A 20,293-nucleotide genomic window follows, 5' to 3' on the forward strand; every position below is an offset into this window, starting at 1 on the left:
AAAACCAACATTGTGCTAAGTGCCTGGATCCTGCCTTTATTTTTATAAGCATCTTTCCTCCCTTCCCACATCCCCCCCCCCAAGGAGTATGGAATAGGAAAATAAGGAATCCCATTCCTTATTTCTTACGTATCTCTGACAAGAAATCTTCTTCCCTTACCATCCTCCCAGACCCCAACTCCGTTGTGTCAATCAGAGTAAATAAAAAAAAGGTAACCTGGCAACTCCTTCCTTCATGACTCAAACCAGAACAACACCAAACAGAACAATTATTGAAAAAAGTTTAATTATGGCCTCCAATTTAAACTGAAGAGGCCAAAGGCACTCCTCTTATGTTCCCCACTAGGGCAGAACATCAGTTCAGTGTTGCAAGATCTAACAAGGCAGCCCTACAGACAGAAATCAAACAACAGACCTAGAATATACCCATAATCATACGATCTGTATTTTTGCAGCATAAATAACCAATATCACAATATCTTACTTGGAGGATCAGAGATATAGAGCAGAACCTACCACAGCAACTCTGAATAGTCACAGCAACCTCCCGACACACCCCAATATCCTCATGTACAGTAGCACACTTGCAATGTAGACCTGGAATTTCTACACAATCTCTTTGGCTCTGCGTATACATTCCACGTACATTTGCTACCTCAGAGTTGCGTGTTTACAGGTACAACATGAACAGATCATAACTTTAATCAAGATATTCCAGGTCTTTCTGGAAAGCTTATCTCTTGGGAGAGATACAGGGATTATCTATTCTTAATACCATGCAAAGAGGCTGGGAGAGGGAGTCAACATGACAATGCTGAACTCATAAATGTACAGCTACGGGCACAGTACCTCAGTTTCCCCTCAGAGCTTTCTTCTTCTAAATAAGGTAATTTATTTGGACTACGTGACAAGCCATCTGATAAAACAGCTCAGGAAAACATTTTTCCTTACACTGGTAATGAAAAACACATCTACTGAAAAACGCGAGAAGCACACTGCCCTTGTGTGAACAGGCAGAGAAACTACAATTATTTGCTATCCATGTATGACGAACTTGGATTGCACAGGGAACAAAGGTGTCTACACTTGTGCATCCGCACTAGGCTAAGAATCACCTTGAAGCACAAAGACATGAACACAACTGCTGCAGTGGCATTAAAACACACCAGTGCCTGCAGCGTACTCTTCTCTTGGTGGAGATCACAGAGCCACCATCTAAAGACATTGCTACTGTCCCATTCAGAGAAAAAGTTATCAGGCAATAGATAACAAAGCTCAACACAACCACTGCATTAAGTATCCAGAAGGACCCCAAAAAAGACATCAGTTTATGTTTTCTGATGGACATTGCCTAACTGTAGGGAAGATACCTGCAGCACTGTAAGCTAGTAGCAAATAAGTAACTATCCAACCTGCTACTTTATCTCTCCTTAAGTAATGTATCTGGAAAGAATAACTACTGTATCCTCAGGCTGCCCATGAAGAATGTCCAACAAGTGGATATTGAGAATCAAGTTTAGCTTGAGTTCACAATTCTAAAGGTGTTTAAAGAGAACTGCCACAAACACTATAATGCATGAAGTCTGAGGGAAGTCTCAGACAAAGAAATAGTCACTGAGTTCACTAGCATATAAATCTTAAACAAAAGGCGGGGCTGGGGGGGGGGGAGCGGGGAAGAGAAGAAATCTCAAATCTAAGATTAGTTCAGGTGCTATGAAACAGACCTGTGCAATCTAGACATCATGTCTAGACTATATGAGGAGCTGTGACTATCCACATACAAAATCATTTGCTTGCAATTTGAAAACTGAAGTTAGATTTCACAAGTTCAAGCAAGAAAAGCTAAGTGAGGTACACCCATGGAAAGTTTGAGGTCTGGTGGTGGGGGGACAAGGCCAAAGGAAACAAGAAGCTAAAAAGAATAGCTGGTTTTGGTGGAAAGCATTTTGGTTTTGTTTTTCCACTGACCTTTTAAACTGTAGATCTCCAGTCAAAACTAAATTTGTTGACACCACTGTAGTAACCTACTAAGATGAAGGCACTTAATATAGCTATTATTTCAGAATTATCCAACAGGGATAACTGGTATTTCTTAAAGAATTATTACTTTAGAATATGCTATGGGTACTATTACACAAATATCTTCTTACACTTTTTCAAAAAGGGAATTTTTAGTTAAGGATAAGACACTCTTACCTACGCAGACCGTAACTCCCACATGGCAACTCATACAGTGGAAACTTTATGCAGACAAATCCTCCAAGACAGGTTCCTTCAATTATTTCACTGTACCATCCCACTGATAGAGCAGGATTTGCCTTGGGGTGTGCTGACAAGCTCTACAGACCTCTCCATATCAGAATGACAAGTTCTGTTGTGACAGAGTAGTATTTTTTCCCTGAACTTGAGGATTTGATCTTCATAACTGGTTAGTGACTGAAAAAGTAAAGGCTTGTATTCTGGTTTTTAAAAAATCATGCATCTTTTCCCACAGAAATAAGGAAAGATTGCCATGAAGAATAAAATAAATTTTATCCTTGAATAATCTGCAGTATTTTGTGATTTTTTTCTTTAGAAGTTCTTTATGTTTTCCTACCAAATAATACAAAGTTTAAGTAAGTAATCATCAACACTGGAGTAAAATAGAACATGGAGCATTATGACAGTGTTTACATTAAATAAAAAGCCCTTTCCATCTTCACACATATAGTAATTACATATTTCATGTTCCAAAAGACTATCTCACACAGAGTAGCTGAAAATGCAGAATGTTTATTCTCAAGCTCAATTCTGACATGTTTGAATCTCAGCTGTTTCATTATATTCATTCTTCCCCAGAATTCAAAGTGATGATTTGGTACACAGTAAAGTATCCAAATGCTTTGTAAAGGATGTTCTGCTATTTCTTTGTCATCAAATGTGCACATGAAGGATTACAGTAAAATTAAGCAAGAAATAAAATGCACATCTGTGTAAAAGATAAAGCAGCAAAAAAGCGTTCCCTTCTTCAAGCCAAGAAACCAGAAGCCAAAATAAGCACGCTTTACAATATGCATCTTGCTTTACAATAAATAGAAGAATCCTTCATAAATAACAGTCTTACTCAGAAAGTACATTACAGAAGGTAATGTACTTTCTGAAATTTTCAAGGTGAAGCTTAACAAAGCTTATGTCTATTTTAAGTTTAGGTGTAGTGTGGTTTGTTGTTTTCAATACCAGAAAGATACTCCACAGGAACAGCGAAGTGCATCTTTTTAAAGTTGATATGACGCACATTTAAGCAAAACCATCATCACTTCTAAAAGCATTTCCAGGTTGAGTAGTTGACCAATATGAGAAATATTTCCGTAACATCAAAAACCACATTGATCTTTAGTATAAAGCACTTACTTGGAATCAAAGGAAATACATACTTGACCCAAAATTTATTTGAAAGATCCACATTTCCTGCTAAATTGCAACATCAGCGTAGCTTAATGCTGCTTTACACTGGACACACTGTCACTCTAGAGCTAGGGAATTATCATAACCTCCAAAAATTTAAAATTACTTTTGAATAGTATTTGCCAACTATGTTAAAAATTAACATCTCTGTAAGTTCAAGACATTCAAGATATACATGATCAAGCCAGCTCACTTGAAATTTTCAACACAGTGCCTATGAACTACAACACAGTTCAGGCAGTAGAGACAGATAAATCCCTTCTGTCTTCACTTCCTTCTTTCGAAAGAAGTATCTTCAGACACATCTTTTTCATCTGTCCCAAATCAAAACAATGCTCCCTAAGTCTAAAATCCATAAAGACAGAATCCTCCTCATAAGGGCCTTTTTGGTAGCCCACACTGTGACAGTGCTGCAGAGTTATCATGCAACTCACTTCTCCAACTGCCTCACATTAGCCTTAAATCAAGCCTTTATTTGTAGTTCTATATCACACATCACTGCAAATTCCTGTTTCGTAGCTTGCTCAAGCTGCCCACATCTAAACTCCAATCTGTAAATACAATTTAGCACACCTCAACACGCAAGATGTTTGCCCTGAAATGCACTTCCTCCTGATATACTTTTCAATCCTCTGTAACAAGAAGTTGCCTCAACTTCCAAGTCCTTCAGTTGTCTCCCCACTATCTTCACAGGATTCTTCCTCTGTACACTGCAAACTTGCTCTCTAAAAGACAATGTTTATAGTCTCTCAGCTCCTCTTCCAGTGTCCTTTTTCATGCCTTATTTTTATTATAAATACCATTTTTCTATAATGCTTCCTGCCTCTAAGCATGTACAGAGCCACGTTCCTGGAACATGGAGCTGTACATACTCACACCCCAGCAGACGTCGTTCATACATATCACACATCAAACTTCCTAATGTCATACTTAATTTAAACTTGTTCAAAATTTACAGAATTTTGTGCCTGGAAGATCATCTCAACTGTCTACTAGAACATCATTTTTTCCTCAGCTTCGTAGCAACTGCCACATTCCTTCAGGTACCGAGATGCACACTGAAAATCCATGTAGAATTTTAGACAGTGTCCTCCTCGTGTGTATATGCCCTTAGTATCATTTAAAACCAGACTACAAAGAAAAAAAAAATTAAAACAAGTCAATCTGTTCACTCAGCCCTTAACATCATTTTTGCACAGTACATATATTTTTGTATTGATAAAGGAAATTTTAAAGCATGTTTTCTATTCAAAGCATAAGTATCAGCAACGCATAAAGGATGAAGGAGCAACTTCTCTTATCTTTTCTTTTTCACAGAACTAACCAGCTGCTAAGATTTAGGTTTTGTGGATATTTTTAAGTCTGCATGCCATTGCTCACCTACAGGTGATGAAGCATGACAAGTCATTTGGGAGTTTCCCACCCTGTGTATTTCCTGTGGTTCCATTAGGCTAAAACAATTAAATAATATTTACCAAAGCAGGATTTTTACCTAACAGCTGTAAAAACGCACGTTAACAATAAAATTTCTGAGGACATTCAATGTTTCCCCCATACAAAACATTTTCAGAACACAGATGATAAATGAAACCTTACAAAGAAGAATGATTCACATATCCTGGTAGGCCAAATATTTTGTCTGGACTGACTATAGACTAAAAACACAGCAAAAACAAAGAGTTCCCAGTAAGCGTGAGCATATCTTATGGCCCACATGTATTTAGCAAAAATTAGCTCTTTATCCACCTGCCAGAATGGCATTAATGCCAACGTTCAGGCTGGTCATCATTTCTACCAGCTAAACCCCACGTAAGTACATGCAAGCCAGTACTGTAAAACAATATAAGATGATCTAAAGAGAGCTTGGCCACGAGTGCTTAGACACTGTTTGCTCTGCATTCTCCAGTACTCCACAAGCCGTGGATGTGGTGGGGTATGAGCAATGCTCTGCAGTTACTGGCCTTCTGTCATGCTGGAATTTCAAAGAACTGGTGTGTCACCATTCAGACATCCCTGAGTTATCCACCGACAGCCCGACACAGCCTTACAGGAATGCTCTGCCATCTAGAGATAAGAGGACTTACCTGGAGCTCCTTTTAGGTGGAATAAACTGCAAAGTGATTGAGTAGAATGATTTTTCATGTCAAAATAACAATAGCCCAGAACAACGGAATCAAGTAACTAGCCACAGAATGCAAATCCATCAATGCTTACTTGATTTAAATCGAATGGAAACAAATACATGCCAGTGATCACGCTTACACAGGGGCAAACGCAAGCAGATTGCCACGGCAGTCAAAATCATCTCATGATGTAATCTTACTGAACTACTGCATGACAAACTTTGTTCTTCACAGCTGCAGAAAAGTTCCTAACAATATGTTTAGCTTCCCAACCAAGAACAAAAAGAATGGGTCCACTTCAAAAAGGCAATCAAAATTAACACCATTGTTTGAAACATCCACAAGTTAAACAGTATTTGTTTATGTTCTGGCTTTCAAAGGTTAACAGTTTATTTCATTCCCTCCTCCCCTAAGAACGCAGCTGCCAGTGACTCTAATTAAGTGGGGATCAATACGAAGAATGTAGTCCTTTATCAGAGATGTTGAAAAACAGTATGTTGTATTCAAATTTATTTTAAATCTACACTCATGAACTCTGAAACATGAGAAGTGTTACTGTGTATTTATATTTCTTCTAACACTAGTAGTCTTCACTAAAGCTGAACTTTGTAGAACATTAATTATATTTTGTCCATGTAGCATAACATTATTTCACCTGATCTCTAAGCATAAACAAGTACTACAAATGCTGTTAAATACTTATGTGACTAAAATGAAAAAACATCAACAAATAAAAAGGCCTAAAATAAATATCAATTTGTGATTTTAAACGAGTATGTTCTTTCACTTTTTAGATAATTCTTTTAAAACCGTAATGCAAGAATAAAGTATGATTCTCTGCTTACGTGCTAAATCGCCTATTTCCTTACTGACATCTCTCGCCCCACAAATAAGCTACACTGCCAAGATTTTACACGTCAAAATGCATTTCCAGTGCATGCACCATTAGCAGTAAAAATAACAATTAAAAAAATCCTCAATCTCTACTTTGCAGCTGTAAGAAACTGAAGGAACTGTTTGTCTGAAATTAGAGCATAATTGAAGAAAACAGATCTGCATGCACGTCTTAGCAAACAACTAAATGCCACTTGACTATGAACCCGTAATAAATTAATAGAACATAACCTCTCCCTTCAGAGGTTGTGGATATTAACTGGCGCATACTATAATGTGTCTATTACAAAGGAAAACAGATATTCTTTTAAGTGACAGAAGATCATGTTCTTGCAAGTAACTACTTGCGAGATGCTACTTTCAGATAGGTTTCCTACCGAAGTTAAGGTTTATGTGATCAACTGCCTTTAACCCAACGAAATACTGTCCACTGACCCTGATTTGGAAAAAAGTTAATATTTATGATACCCTGTTGCTTGTCCAGTAGCAGCACTACTAGGGACATTCAAGACAACACCTGCAGAAAGACATCACTAGTTCTGTTGTTTATGAGACAAATTGCTAACTTGTTTCTCTGAGTACCTTGACTCTTAAAATATACCCCTATTTAAATATACCACAAAGCATCTCAAATTCAATATGCCTAGGAACGTCAACTGAATATACCTTCTGCAAATTTACTCACTACACACATTCAAACATATTTACAGCAGCATTAATTCTATCTCCCAGCTATGATATGTCAGTCATTATATGGTTCAATGCTCAGTTTTTGGTGTGAGGTGGTTGGGGTTTGTTTTTGATTAAAGTCACTGCAGGCTGAAACACAAAACGTAACTGAAGCTGTTCTTTTATATATATATAAAAGTGTATATATATATATACACACTCTCAAATATTTTTATATATATAACACACAAATTATGCATGACTTTCAGAAAATGCAAGTAATAAGCACAACAGAGGAAAAGATAAGAATTCAAAGCCATCTTGAAAGACTGGAAAAAGTTATGAAACAATGTTAAAGTATGACTAAGGCGAACTGGAAAGCTGCAGAGTTAGGTCAGAACAACTGATTGCACATATATGGGATGGTGAAATAGTTATCAGTTTGGTTAGATGGGATGTAGAGGTTAAAGTAGATCACAAAGTGACCCTCGGTGTTGTGATGTTGAAATTTAAAAAAAAAAAAAAAAAAAAAAGAAATCAGACTGACATCTACACATGTGGAACTGCCCGCAAAACCAGCAAATAACAGTCTCACTCTTAGTTTTGGTAAGATTTTATGTAAGTTACCAAATCCAGTTTGGTCACTATGCTTCAAGGAGAATCGCAATAACAGGCTTAAAACTGTACCAAAAACCACTTGAGTCAAACACTATGAAAACCCTTCTTAAAGTCAGACAGAGAAGCACCAGAATAGACTGACAAAGCCAGTTGTGAAAGTGCTGTTATTGAGGCGTTTTAAGAATGAGTTAAACAAACATCCACCCCGACCAGCAAAGGCTACAGCTAACTGCGCCTTGGGGGAGAAGAATGGACCAGGTGATTCCCTGCTCAGTCATTCCTAAGATCCAGGACTACAGAAACCAGGGTCAAACCAGACCTCTGGGGTTCACCTAATCCATTCTTGTCCCCTAGGCTGCAGTCCCAACACTACAATGTCTTTTTCCACAATTCCATACTGTCTATTTCTGAGTTTACTGTTACCATTAATACAATACCTTAATACTAAGACAATGTTTACAGAGAACTGTCCTAACAAATTCCAAGAACTTTTTCATTAAGTGACAATAGCAAAATTAGAGATAATTGTTGTCAATGTATGTTAGGACCACCTTTTCTCACCACTGCTTGTACTTTGGCTTGTATTTACCAATACTGCATTTCATCCAAAATTTTAACAGCTAGTCAACTCAGTACCACAAGCTCTTTCTGGAGCCCTTCACCACAAGCTTTAGATTCAGCTATCCCGAATAAATTTTTTTTTTTTTTTTTAAGTCATCTGCAAGTCTCATCCACTAACTATCCCACCTCTCTTTTTACCAGATATTTACAAGTCAAACAAAAAAGGTCTGCAAAGTTAACTGTGGGAGTCCAGTGCTACCAACTTTGCCTATGAATAATGATCGCTTGCTTCCAACCTTTAATTTACTCATAATTCTTCGGACTCTTACCATTTAACTGGCAACAGCTTAGATTCTTTAAAAAGCCCCATATATGAAAATCTGCTGAAAATGAAGATTAGCAAGACGATGTTGACAAAATCTTTGCTCATCTGTCGTAAAAACTGTAAAAAGCATACGACGCTTTGTACTTATATATTAAGATTACTATAGTCCAAATCTCTTCTTGGTAACTGTCAAATACATAAGAATAACAAAGATTCAGAGCCTTCATAAACCCACAAATCAGATAAATCTAATAAAACATAGAAGTTTATGTTTTGGTTTCTGCAAATCTATTTTCAAACCTTTAGAAAGCCCAGTTAATACTAGGTAGTCAGCACATACCAGATTTAGGCAGTAAGTAGGGAATCCTACTGCTCAGTAACTACTGCTCATTTCTAGACATCATAGGATGATTTTTTTTTTTTTTTAAAGTTAGAAACCTCTATATCAGATTTTTCATAGAAGCCATATGCTTGTTAACAAGAAACAATCCTCATTTTTGTTAGAATTAAGTATGGATGTAAATGTTACCTTATGTCTTCTACTACGCTACTAACAAGAGCAGCAGCTGTGACTATTAATGAATACATCTAGAGTCTATGTCTATGACTAGACTAGCGAAGCCACATGTTCTTGAACTGCAGTTTTCTAAAAATTTGCCATTTACTAAAGAATTGGACCGTATTTTCTTAAAAGATGAAAAAAAAAGAAAAAGAAACCCATAAGCATACACGTAAGCAAACAAATCTTTTAAAAATGCAAAAACATCTCACAAGGTCAGAAAGGTAGAAAGTGTGTTTTCTAGATACTTCTCCAGACCATTCTCCCACAAAAAATAAAATGCTTCAGTGACAGCCTTGCCTCTTCCAAAAAGAAGCCATGTGGCAAAAGAGAACAAAATAATAAAAACAGCCTCCACAAGGATATTTTGTTAAATACGTATGATCTCATCTCTCTTCATAATAAACACTATAAACAAAATATTTGGAAAACACAGTACTGAAACAACAACCTTACAAAAGTATCACTACTTAAATGAACACTGTTTACTCAGTGGCAAACCTGGTATCATTATTTATGCAGATTAATCAAACAGGAAAGCGAATCTTTTGAAAGAAGAGTTTTGAATTCCAAATCAAAAACATGTGGCCTCTATGGTTTTGTTTTCTTTTCAGTTGCCTGTAACTGAAAAAACATGACACTTGCTTTGGCTGTCCTGCTGAATTATAATGCCCTCACAGCTGACACCCCACAGCTTTGCCACTCTAGTCCTAGTACAACCTACTGAGATGGTTTGGGATGCTCTAGTTCTTTTTGCTGCTTCTCTGCTGGAAATGATCAGCCCCTGGGAGCTGGAAAAAGGCATCATGTGCCCCATGGCTCACTCATGTCTATACAAATTCAGGTGAAGAATATTTTCTGGCAGTTTGAGTGAAAACCTCGACTCATCAGTGCAACTAGCAAGGAACCAGCACAAGTATTGAAAGTTGTTGTAGGGGCAGTTGCCTCCAGCAAAAGGACAAATCTGAGACTTCCACAGGCATTATCTTCACTCACTTCAGCAAAGTGTACCAGAATTGGTTACTTCAAATAAACATTTAATTTTTAGCAACTATAAAACATCTAGAGAGGAAACTTAACTCTCTGCAGCACTTTGAACACTTAGAACTCGCATAAATTTCTGAACACAAACTCTAAACTCTGATTATTTATTACCACAGAAAACATCACTTTGTTCTGTGCACACGCCTTGTTAACTTATCTGTTTTGGAAATACTAATAAAAGCATCCATGCCAAACCTTGGGCTTTCTGCCGATGATGAAACTTGCTGATCACAAGAAACACACACTAATTAGTTTTGCAAAAGCAAGTAGCTCCTCAAAAGCATAAAATAATTCATTAATTATATTTCTAAGAAAGATGGGATGAATCCCAAAGTCCAAGGCAATGCTCAGGCAGCAGCTCTTCCCTCTCTTAACAGGGAATTCCAACTAGTTCCTCAGCTGCAGTCAGGCACAATCTAGCACTCAGGCAGAGGCCCCAGGCTAAGCCACTTTACAAAAGGCAAGTTCTGCCTAGAAGCCCACCACCAACCATGCCAGTCACAGCACCAGGAATTTCCAGAAGGACCCACCGCTTTACCAAATGAGCTTCCGAACTTCACAAAAGCCACCTCCAGAGTGTACTATCAGTTTTCAAAGCTGAGAAAGAAGAGGACATCAAGGGCAAACCCAGACCTTTCTACAGATACAGTAACAACTTTCAATCAACCACATCAGAACCCACTACCAGCTGTTACAGGATCAGTACTGAGAGCTGCGTCCATCACTGAACAAAAAAAAAAAAAAAACAGTGAAGAAAAAAAATTCTCACAAACTGAAGGTTCAAAGAACTTACCATCTGAAAGAGACTAGAAATAGATTAAATTATCAATATAATAAAGGAAAAAAAAAAACAGTGGTTTTAAATCTGTGGTTTAGGACGGAAAAGTATAATCAATTTTCCTTTTAAATTCTCTTTTAGAAATTCTAAGTTCTTCAAAAATATGACACCTACTCATCTCTTCACAAGTTGCCAATCAAGAAAAAAAATGAAATCTGTAACTTTTACTGGAATTATTTGTATTAATCTTATTTTTAAAATAGCATATAATAAAAATATAGAACAGTAACAGCTTAGTCATTCCACGAGCTCCGTAAAACTACTATCTATTTTTCTTGGAAATGAGACTAATTATGAAGAAACTGCTCTGCAGGAACAAAGCGTGTGGCTTTCTTCATTTTTTTTAAATGCAATTCAATTTGCATTTTTTATGAAAAGCAGCCTGTGTAACAGCATTCAAAATCACAGATTTCCTAATTTACTGTTTTTTAAAAAGTACAATACACCCATTCAACCACATTTCAAGAATTAAAAGTACATTACAGTTGTACTTATGACATCTTGTCCTTTTGAAAAAGTCTTGAGTATTTTGTTAGTCATACAGTCAGCTAACGTTTACTGCCACTTAGGAATTATATTTATAGTTCATAGAATAATAGTCAACAAAAAGGATGAGTGTCTGTATTTCTTTGTCCAAAACACAAATACATATGTTAAACGTACAAATTTAAAATATGAAGGAGTTTAATAATGCAGCAATCAAGCTAAACGGTTTATTGTGCTACAAGTGGTACAGTTATAAGAAACTAAGAAGAAACATGAGTATGATGCTTTTTAGACATGCAAATAGCTAACAGTCATAAGCATTACTAAGAGTGCTCTAACCTCTTATTCTATAACTATTTTCAATTATTTCTTCCTTAGCCAAACTAAATGTACCATCTCAATTCTTAATATCTGTCTATAGATCAATTATTTCAGAAAACTTCACACCAAATACTTTTTCTGTTTCTAAAAAAATAAGACTGGAGAAAAGGACGTTTTTGCCTAAACTATATTTCTAGCAAACACCCTTTTAGGCCCAAAATTCATAGCAGGAATGAAACCTGGCCTCTGTAATTATGTGATGAACTGATATTTATTTAAAGATGAAAGACACAAGAAATCAGACTGACTGGACTGACTTCATCTCAGAAAATAACAGAGTAGATAAAAATGGCTAAACAGAGATTAAGAGAGAGAGAAGGGGGGGGAAGGAGGGGAAAAAAAGACAGACAGACACCAAGGTGAGAGATTCTTCTGGTGTAAACCTAGAAAACCAAACTAGAAGACAGAAAGAGTTTTAAAATACCAGAATGTGTCAAACAGAGTAAGCAGGAAGAGTGGCCCCTGTCTTACAGAGCAAGGGTTCCCAAACCACAATGAAGAAATACGCCGCTCACTACAGAGCCTGAAGGGGACGCTGCCAACCGACAGCACTCAATACTCCTGGCATTAATATTTACAGCATCTGGCAAAAGTAGGTCAACAAGGCCCATTTTCCAAAGCACAATTTTCCACAACTGAAGTCAAGATTCTAGAAAGAGTCATCATTCCTTCGCATCCACAAGTATCTGAGAAATCCTCTGCCAGAATGCCTCATCTTCCTTCCAGTTGCTATTCCACTAGACCCAACATATAAGTCTACCATTTAAAAAGACGTTTCCAGTCTTTCTGAAGACCTATCCAAGTGTCAGATAGTGACTTTTCTGGGGCTTGCATTTTTAAATCCCAGTAAACAACATAAGAACCACATTAAAAGGACATTATTTATACCTTTTTTTTTTTGTTTTGCCCCTCCTCCAATTTCTGAGTAATTGATTTTGTAACCCCGGTAACATTCCTTTGTCTCTTTTTATCCATGGAGGTCTCCCAAGGTCCAATGTGGTTTTGTATGCAGCTGTCCTGAATTTGTCTCCAGAACTATGATGATTTTGTATTTTCTGTATGTTAGTGTTCCTCTACTACAGCTACACAAAACCTCAGACTGTACTGTCACCAACTACTGGTTTTGGCTGCAGTACTAACAGTCTGTTACCTATGCCCATTTTAGTGGAAATTTTGTGATTAGTTACATTGTTGTTACTTTGAGCACAAGACTACTACAAAGCAAAGAAAGAATTCAAACGTGTTCAACAATTCCATTTTTTTTTGTATTATACAATTTGTAAAAGGCTGCAAATTGAGAATTGTAAACATTAGAGACACGGAATCATGATGTTATCTAGTCACTAACAGATAAGCAATAACAAGCATGTTCTTGGCTCACTGAGCAGGGATTTAGCTGCCAAATCCCAATCAACACTAATTGGATTGCCCTTGACTTCAGAATATACCACTGACACCAAAGGAATAATTTATTTCAACAAATACATATAACTGGAATACAATTAACAAGACACCAAGCAGAAGAAAATTAATCTCATCAATAAGGACAGTGTTCGAAATATATTTTTTTTCCCCACTGTATAAGCAAGAAGGCCGAAAATCTCATGTTACTGCAAAGGAGGAGTAAAAGAAGAGATGAATCAAAGGAAGACTTCTTAACTACCATTATATATTTGTATGATACAACTTTCATTGAGGTTTATCAAGGTTGAACAGCGAATCTACTGTTCCACATTTTGAAATGATTCCACAGTGACTGTGGTTTTCCTTTGTTTTTCACTTTGTAAGTACCAGTAGCTGGGAAGGTATTTTAAATTCATGTCAATGAACTACCATAGCAGTATAATCTTCCTCAGTGTTATAAGGCAAGACTATTACGTTTTGTGATATTGGAGGAGTTAAATGTCATTCTTGTTGTCCCCCCACTGAAAAATATGCTTGCGGTTATAGAAGGCCAGTGCTTAAATAGTATTAGGCTTGCATAACAAACTGTTTGCCATGAACATGCCGCAGTAAAAGTGTCTTTTTGTTAGATAATCGACAAAGTTAATCCAGGACAGAAAAGGGGAGAGAGAGTTTCTTTACTGCAATTTAGTCTTAAAATATCCCCAACGATATGAAATACTACTTCCCTCAACAGAATTTGGGTCCTCCTATTTTAGGACAAAGGAAGATATCTTACAGAATAAACATTCAGCCTCCATGAACATCTTGATTTAAACCGAAAGGCTGAGAAAAAATATTTTTATTGCTGTTGTTATTATGACAGCAAGACAAGTGAGCAAAGAGTTTCAAATCCCAGTTCTTTAGAGATACTCACGAGCAGACATTTGAGGGAATGAAGAGTTATAGTGATCTGTATTGATTTCAAGATTTACCCAAAATCAGCGAAAAACAGTGATCTGTAAATCAAAATAACAATAACTTTTTAGCCAACATTATATATTAGAAGAAACTGCCAGAAAACATTTTAGGAAGACATACTACAAAAAAAAAAACCCAGTGGTGTTGGGTTTTTTCCCTCCAAGCAGACTTTCAAGATAGCCTTATCTCACAAAAACAAAAAAAAAAAACCAACAACAAAACAACAAAACAAACCCACACACCACAAAAAACACACCACCTCCACATGCAATGGAAATACTCTTTTCTCATTCTGTTTCAGCATGGTATTGTGGAGACTGTTGTATTTGAAAATGAAACTGAGCAAAGATAAGGTCTGTAGAAAAAGATAATTTCTTATACTAGAGCAACTAATTTGTTTGGAAAAGTTTTTGGGCACCCGTGGCCTTCTCCAATCATAACCAACTACAGTAATCTCTTACCAATACACAGTAACTTATATATCTGTATTCTGCTTCTGTTCTGATAGTATACTTGATTTTTCATTAAGTTACAGCTACAAGAATTCTTCTGCCACAAAAAGGATTTAGGTTTTGTTGGGGGTTTTCTTCCCCTTTGAAATTTCCCTAGATTGCACTTGAATCAAATTAAGCCACAGCTCAGATAAGAAAGCCACTGAAATAGCTTCATTCCCTTCTTTTTCTACATTTTCTGTTTTGCAGAAATTGCATACCAAGACACCAAGAAATCATCCACTCCTTATATACACACTAGCCAAGAGGAATGCCCAACTATGAATATACAAGTACACCAAAAAAATCCTCATGATATTATATGCTATTTACCCCCCAAAATGAAAATAATATTCTTCACAGGCAAAATCTGCCCACTGAAAAAATAAAAGATTCAGACAGCTGCATTTAGGAACTTCTCCCACTCTATCATCAATCATTTGTCTGGTTTCAAAATCCACCAAGATATGAAGCTATGTTAGACAAGAAAGGCTTCCCTGAAAAGTTGATAAAAATCAGAACAGAAACAACCACAACAGAGCCTACACATGTTATATCAGCATTTATCAGTTATGACAACAGCCAAATAAAACTGCTATACTGTTTTAAGCCTTCTGTCATACACATTGCAACTGCATACACAAGCAAGAACAAAAAAACATTAGCCTGTCTTCTTACAGCGAAGAAGCCTCGCAGAAAACATTCGCCCCACCTCACAGGTTTTCCAGAGTTAACTGCTGGGTACACAACAGCATCCTATAGGAAAGCCATTACGGGTCTACGGACAAATTAATCAAATCGAGTATTTAGTTCTTTTTCTTTAACCTCACCTTTCAGTTGCTGAGCTATGGAAGACACAAAGCGTTCCCCTCTCTTACCTTTTTCAAGTATGTAAATTCCACTGATACATTTATGATTATGGCTTTTACCAGCAAAAACAAAACCAAACCAAACAAAAAGTCACTTTCTCACGCCCTTCTGTAATCTTTGCAAACACCTTTGTTCTTCCTAAATCCCATCCACATTCCATTATGCAAACATATTAAATGGGAATTTTTGGTGAAGCACATCAAACACACTTCAAAAATCCATGGAAAAAGAAAATGGATATACAGTAAGGTCTTCCGGGATTTTCTCTAGCTTTTAACCCAGAGTGCCTAGCACCTTTGTTCCCTTCAGAGACTTCTGTAAACGCTTTTTGTAGCAAGTTACCTAACAGCTTCATACTGTGCTGATAAGTTTGAGAAAAATGTGGTTATCGACCTTAGCAAAGGTTCAGTTGAACGCCAAATAAACATGGTAAAGCAATCAACCTTGGTGTATCACTGAAATCCTTCACATTTCCACCATTAGAACTAAAACAAGGCTTTTTATTACATCGGAGGGATTTATTAAATCTGATTTCTCCAACTCTCTGAAGACACTAAACATGAACTTCCGATAGGAGCTACTGCTATCACAGTTCTTTATAGTGGCTCAGAACAAGTCTTCAAAACACACAACAGCAGTTAGAACTATGATATATTTAAGCTTACTTTTATGGTGAAAGACATAGACTAAGCACATTTTAAGCAGGAACACGTACAACTGTACCTGAAATACACAAAAAGCTAAGTGAACCAGATCATCCTTTACAACACAAAGACTTTTCCTTAACTTCCTATGTGCCTGAAAGCCTACTAACACCTGAAGTTGTCAAGAGCAAAGCTCATTCTGGACTCAGGCTGACTCTCCGTGCATCTTGCCAAGCACGAATAAACTGCCTATTATGCAGACTATTCAAAGGCACCCGTTACTTTCCTCAGAGCACATAGGCGACAAAGGCACTTGACTAACATCTTTGTGCCCAAGGTTCTAGGGCCATTTAAGTCTATATAAATTCAGGCTGCAGTGATCTGTCCTCCTTCTGCATGCTCCTGCTCCTCCTTTATGCCGATACCAGCATTCATCTGGTATCTTGGTGAGCCAACTCTGTTTGAAAGATTAGCAGGAAAGTAACCCAGAAAAAGAATAATACAGCAACACGGGCAAAATACTCAGGAAGAAGCGTCTTTCTGACAGGTCAGCATCCAAAAGCAAGCTGAAAATGAATGGAAGATTTAACGCAACAGGGATGACAGCACCAGGACTGCAGTAACATCAATTTACATAGGCCTAGACTGGAACAGGAATGAACTTTAAAATGTTTGACCCCTAAAGGATATTCTCTTCTGTTTATTTGAGGACAACAAAAACATTTGCTTCCCCTTAAGACCAACTATGTTGGATAAAAACTTGTTACACCAATAATAAAGTTTTCCTGCAACAAGAAAAATCTAGAAATCTGCTCCTAAATTGCACAAGTGCACCAAACATGGCATTTCACATATTTATAGTGAATGTTTTTGAATAAAGCTAGATAATCTGCACAGGCAAGCATTATCTTTACCACATTTTCAGTATATTGCAGATATTGGCACACGTAAACAAATCCATATAACACACATGAAGTCAGCAGATGATGGCTGCCATAAAAAGACAGCAGAGGCAGCAGGGCTTTTCTGGGAGAATGGTCATTATTATAAACATCCTTTCTTATTAACCGCAAGTGCATATTATCCAAACTGCTGCTGACGTACAGGTTGGGGAAGAGGGGGAAGGTTACAGGATTTTTGTTTGCTTGTTTACACAAAGATATTCCACAGATTATTCCTGAAAAAACAAAAAACTATAAAATGCAATTACACTCAACACTAAAATCAAACATATTAAAAGCAAGCCAGAACCTTGCTGAAGATGAGAAAAAAAATAAAAATTAAAAGCTTCACAGGTAATAAGTCTACAATCTCAGAAATATTTGCCCCTGCTCTTTCATATAGAAGGAAGCAAAATAAATGCATCAAAAAATTACGACTTTTACAAGAAAAAGAAAGGTCAGTACTCCATGTATTATGGGATCGCACGTGGGGGTAAAGGAATTTAGAAAACAATGCATGCCTAGTCTTCAACAGAATGTTGTTCCTTCAAGCATTTCAGTATGAAGCATTAAAGTAGCAACGAGTAATTTAAATAATGAAGTCCAAATAGTTACTTTCTGGGCATGACCTTTTCAAATTAAGGTTCTGGTTCTGGAGTTATTTCTGAATCTGCTCAACTTCATCCATGCAAGCAATTCTACTAAATTTAATGAGACAATTTATGTACAGGAAGTTAAACACATACTTAAATGCTACAGATGAAGACCTTTTACAAACATAAAGCTTTCCAATGTCATCTGTGATTTTATTTCACATAGTGGCTATGTTAGATTGATTGTACCCTTTAAGAAGGCAGCCTACTTGCTTTGTCTCCTCCTAAAAAGCACCCCTGCATTTTTTGGTTGCTTCTTTGATTTGGGCTCTCTACTATTGTTGGGAAAAGCGTTCTAAACAGGAGAGAGGTGAAAGGAGAGGTCTTTATTTTTAACATAAAGTACTCTCCATTTCACACATCTTATAATTATGCCACTACTGTTAGGACAAATCTATTTCCAAATGGGGTTGGAGAGGGAACCACGCCATAATGGAATAATAGTACTGGTATAGTAAAATCCATGAGACCCTTGGCAGACTTCTGTAAGCCACTGTATCTTTAAACACGCAGATATAGTGATTTCTCCGAAAATTATATTTCTTTAAAAAAATGAAAGGATCTTACTCTAAGGGTTTATTAGCTACACTTTCAGAATGAACAAATACAAATTACACGCAATTGCTACTTCAAAGAATTACTCAGAGTAACAAAGTTGAGTGTTGTTTGGTTTATGCATAGTCAAATAAATTAGGGGACATTCAACTGTTTAAAATATTGTTTATTAATAACATACATTCAAAGGATCGTTTTGAAATACCCAGCACACACACCAGTTGACAATCACTTCATTTCCAAATCAGTTTATATACTGATTTAAGGTCTCTCCAGCAACAAATGTGATGTTATCATAACAGAAAGTTACATAACAGAAACCACTCTCTCTACTCACAAAGCGATAGCAGATAAAACCACTTCCCTTTCACCCGAGCAAACGGAAGACATCTCGATTCTCTAAGAAAAGCAGCGGTTCCTGAAGGGCCCACCAAGTGCCACCGCGCTTCCCCCGGTGTTACAGCGGCTAACACCTTTCCACCAGGCGGTAAAGCCGTAACCCCCCCGCCCCGCCAAAACGGGCAAAGAGCCCCACTGCCTTCCAAGACCCCTCGGTCTTTGTTTTCCGTTCAGGGTGTACGTGCCTCAGCGAACACCACACAGGTGGGGGAACGGCAGCCAGCACCGCCTCTCCCTGCGGAGGCGCCTCGGGAAACGCGGGCGCCCAGCCGGCCTCCCCTCGGGCACCGGCCTCCCCTCGGGCACCGGCCTCCCCTCGGGCACCGGCCTCCCCTCGGGCACCGGCCTCCCCTCGGGCACCGGCCGACAGCCGGTGCCCTGCACGCCCGTGGGCGACATTTTAAGCTGCCCCCGCTTTCTCGAAGGAACCGCTGCCCGTTTCCAACGCCCCAGGCGGCAGGGCAAGGCCGCGGGGTACGGCCCTGTCCGAGCACCGCCCGCCCGGCCCCGCACCGTGCCCCGCTCACGGCGGGGCCGGGTTAGCGGGGCTGCCAGGTGGGCCGAGACAGCCAGCCGCGAGGCGAAGCCTCTCGGCCTGGCCGGAGGTGCCAGGGCCCGGCGGTAGAGGAGCCCCTCCGCTTTCCCGCCGGCCCGCTCCGCCTCAGGAAAGGGGGATTAACCCTTCCCTCGCCCCCGCCGACCGCTACGCCCCTTGGCGGGGGTGAGGCCGGCCCCGCCGCCCTCAGCCGCCCTCCTCCCCGCGGCCGGTCTGCGCGGCAGTCTCCTCCTCCTGCGGCCCGACCGGAGGCGGGAGGGGGCCGGGGCCGGGCAGGAACGAGGGGAGGGGGGAAGAGGCCAGGCACCGCGGGGCAGCCCTGCGCGCAGCCACACCTACCTGTCTTCTCGTGGTCATAGCCCACCACGATGAAATAGTCGGCCAGCCTGGCCATGGCTGAGAGGAACCCGCCTCAGGCCCGACCACCCCTGCTGCGGCGGCGGCGGCGGCTCTCGGGAGGTTCAGCATCCTCCCCTCCGCGCCCGCCGCAAGAGAAGCGGCACCACCTCAGCCATGTTGGAGGCGCGGGCGCGCTGTGCGCCTGCGCGCCGCCCAGACCGCTGCGCCGTGACCCCGCCGGGCTGGGCGTGGGCTGAGGGCTCGCCGGCGGCTGAGGCGGCGCGGCCCGGCTTGCCCCGGGGGTCGCCGGTGCAAAACCGGTCGCCTCGTTACGAAGCCCACCGCGTGGGGGTGGGGGATTCTGCCCCTCTACTCCACTCTCCTGAGACCCCACCCGGAGTACTGGCTGGGTCCAGCTCTGGGGCCCTCCAACATAAGGACTTGGACCTGTTGGAGCAGGTCCAGAAGAGGACCATGAGGATGATGAGAGGGCTGGAGCACCTCTCCTGTGAAGACAGGCTGAGGGTTGGGGTTATTCA

The 20,293-nt window shown here is 39.2% G+C and overlaps 1 protein-coding gene across 4 annotated transcripts in view; it reads right to left on the reverse strand.

Annotated features, from left to right (window-relative positions):
• The window catches only part of SBF2 (SET binding factor 2), a 269,535-nt gene extending 249,575 nt beyond the window's left edge, over positions 1 to 19,960 (reverse strand). For all 4 annotated transcript variants that reach the window (XM_074585940.1, XM_074585939.1, XM_074585938.1 and 1 more), the window contains exon 1: positions 19,755 to 19,960. In XM_074585940.1, coding sequence (XP_074442041.1) covers positions 19,755 to 19,809 — 55 coding nt within the window. In that variant the 5' untranslated portion in view covers positions 19,810 to 19,960. The remainder of the gene's footprint in view (positions 1 to 19,754) is intronic.
• Between the last annotated feature and the right edge of the window lie 333 nt (positions 19,961 to 20,293).

The sequence above is a fragment of the Larus michahellis genome, chromosome 4 (assembly GCF_964199755.1).
Source record: "Larus michahellis chromosome 4, bLarMic1.1, whole genome shotgun sequence".
In the NCBI taxonomy this organism is placed as follows: Eukaryota; Metazoa; Chordata; class Aves; order Charadriiformes; family Laridae; genus Larus; species Larus michahellis.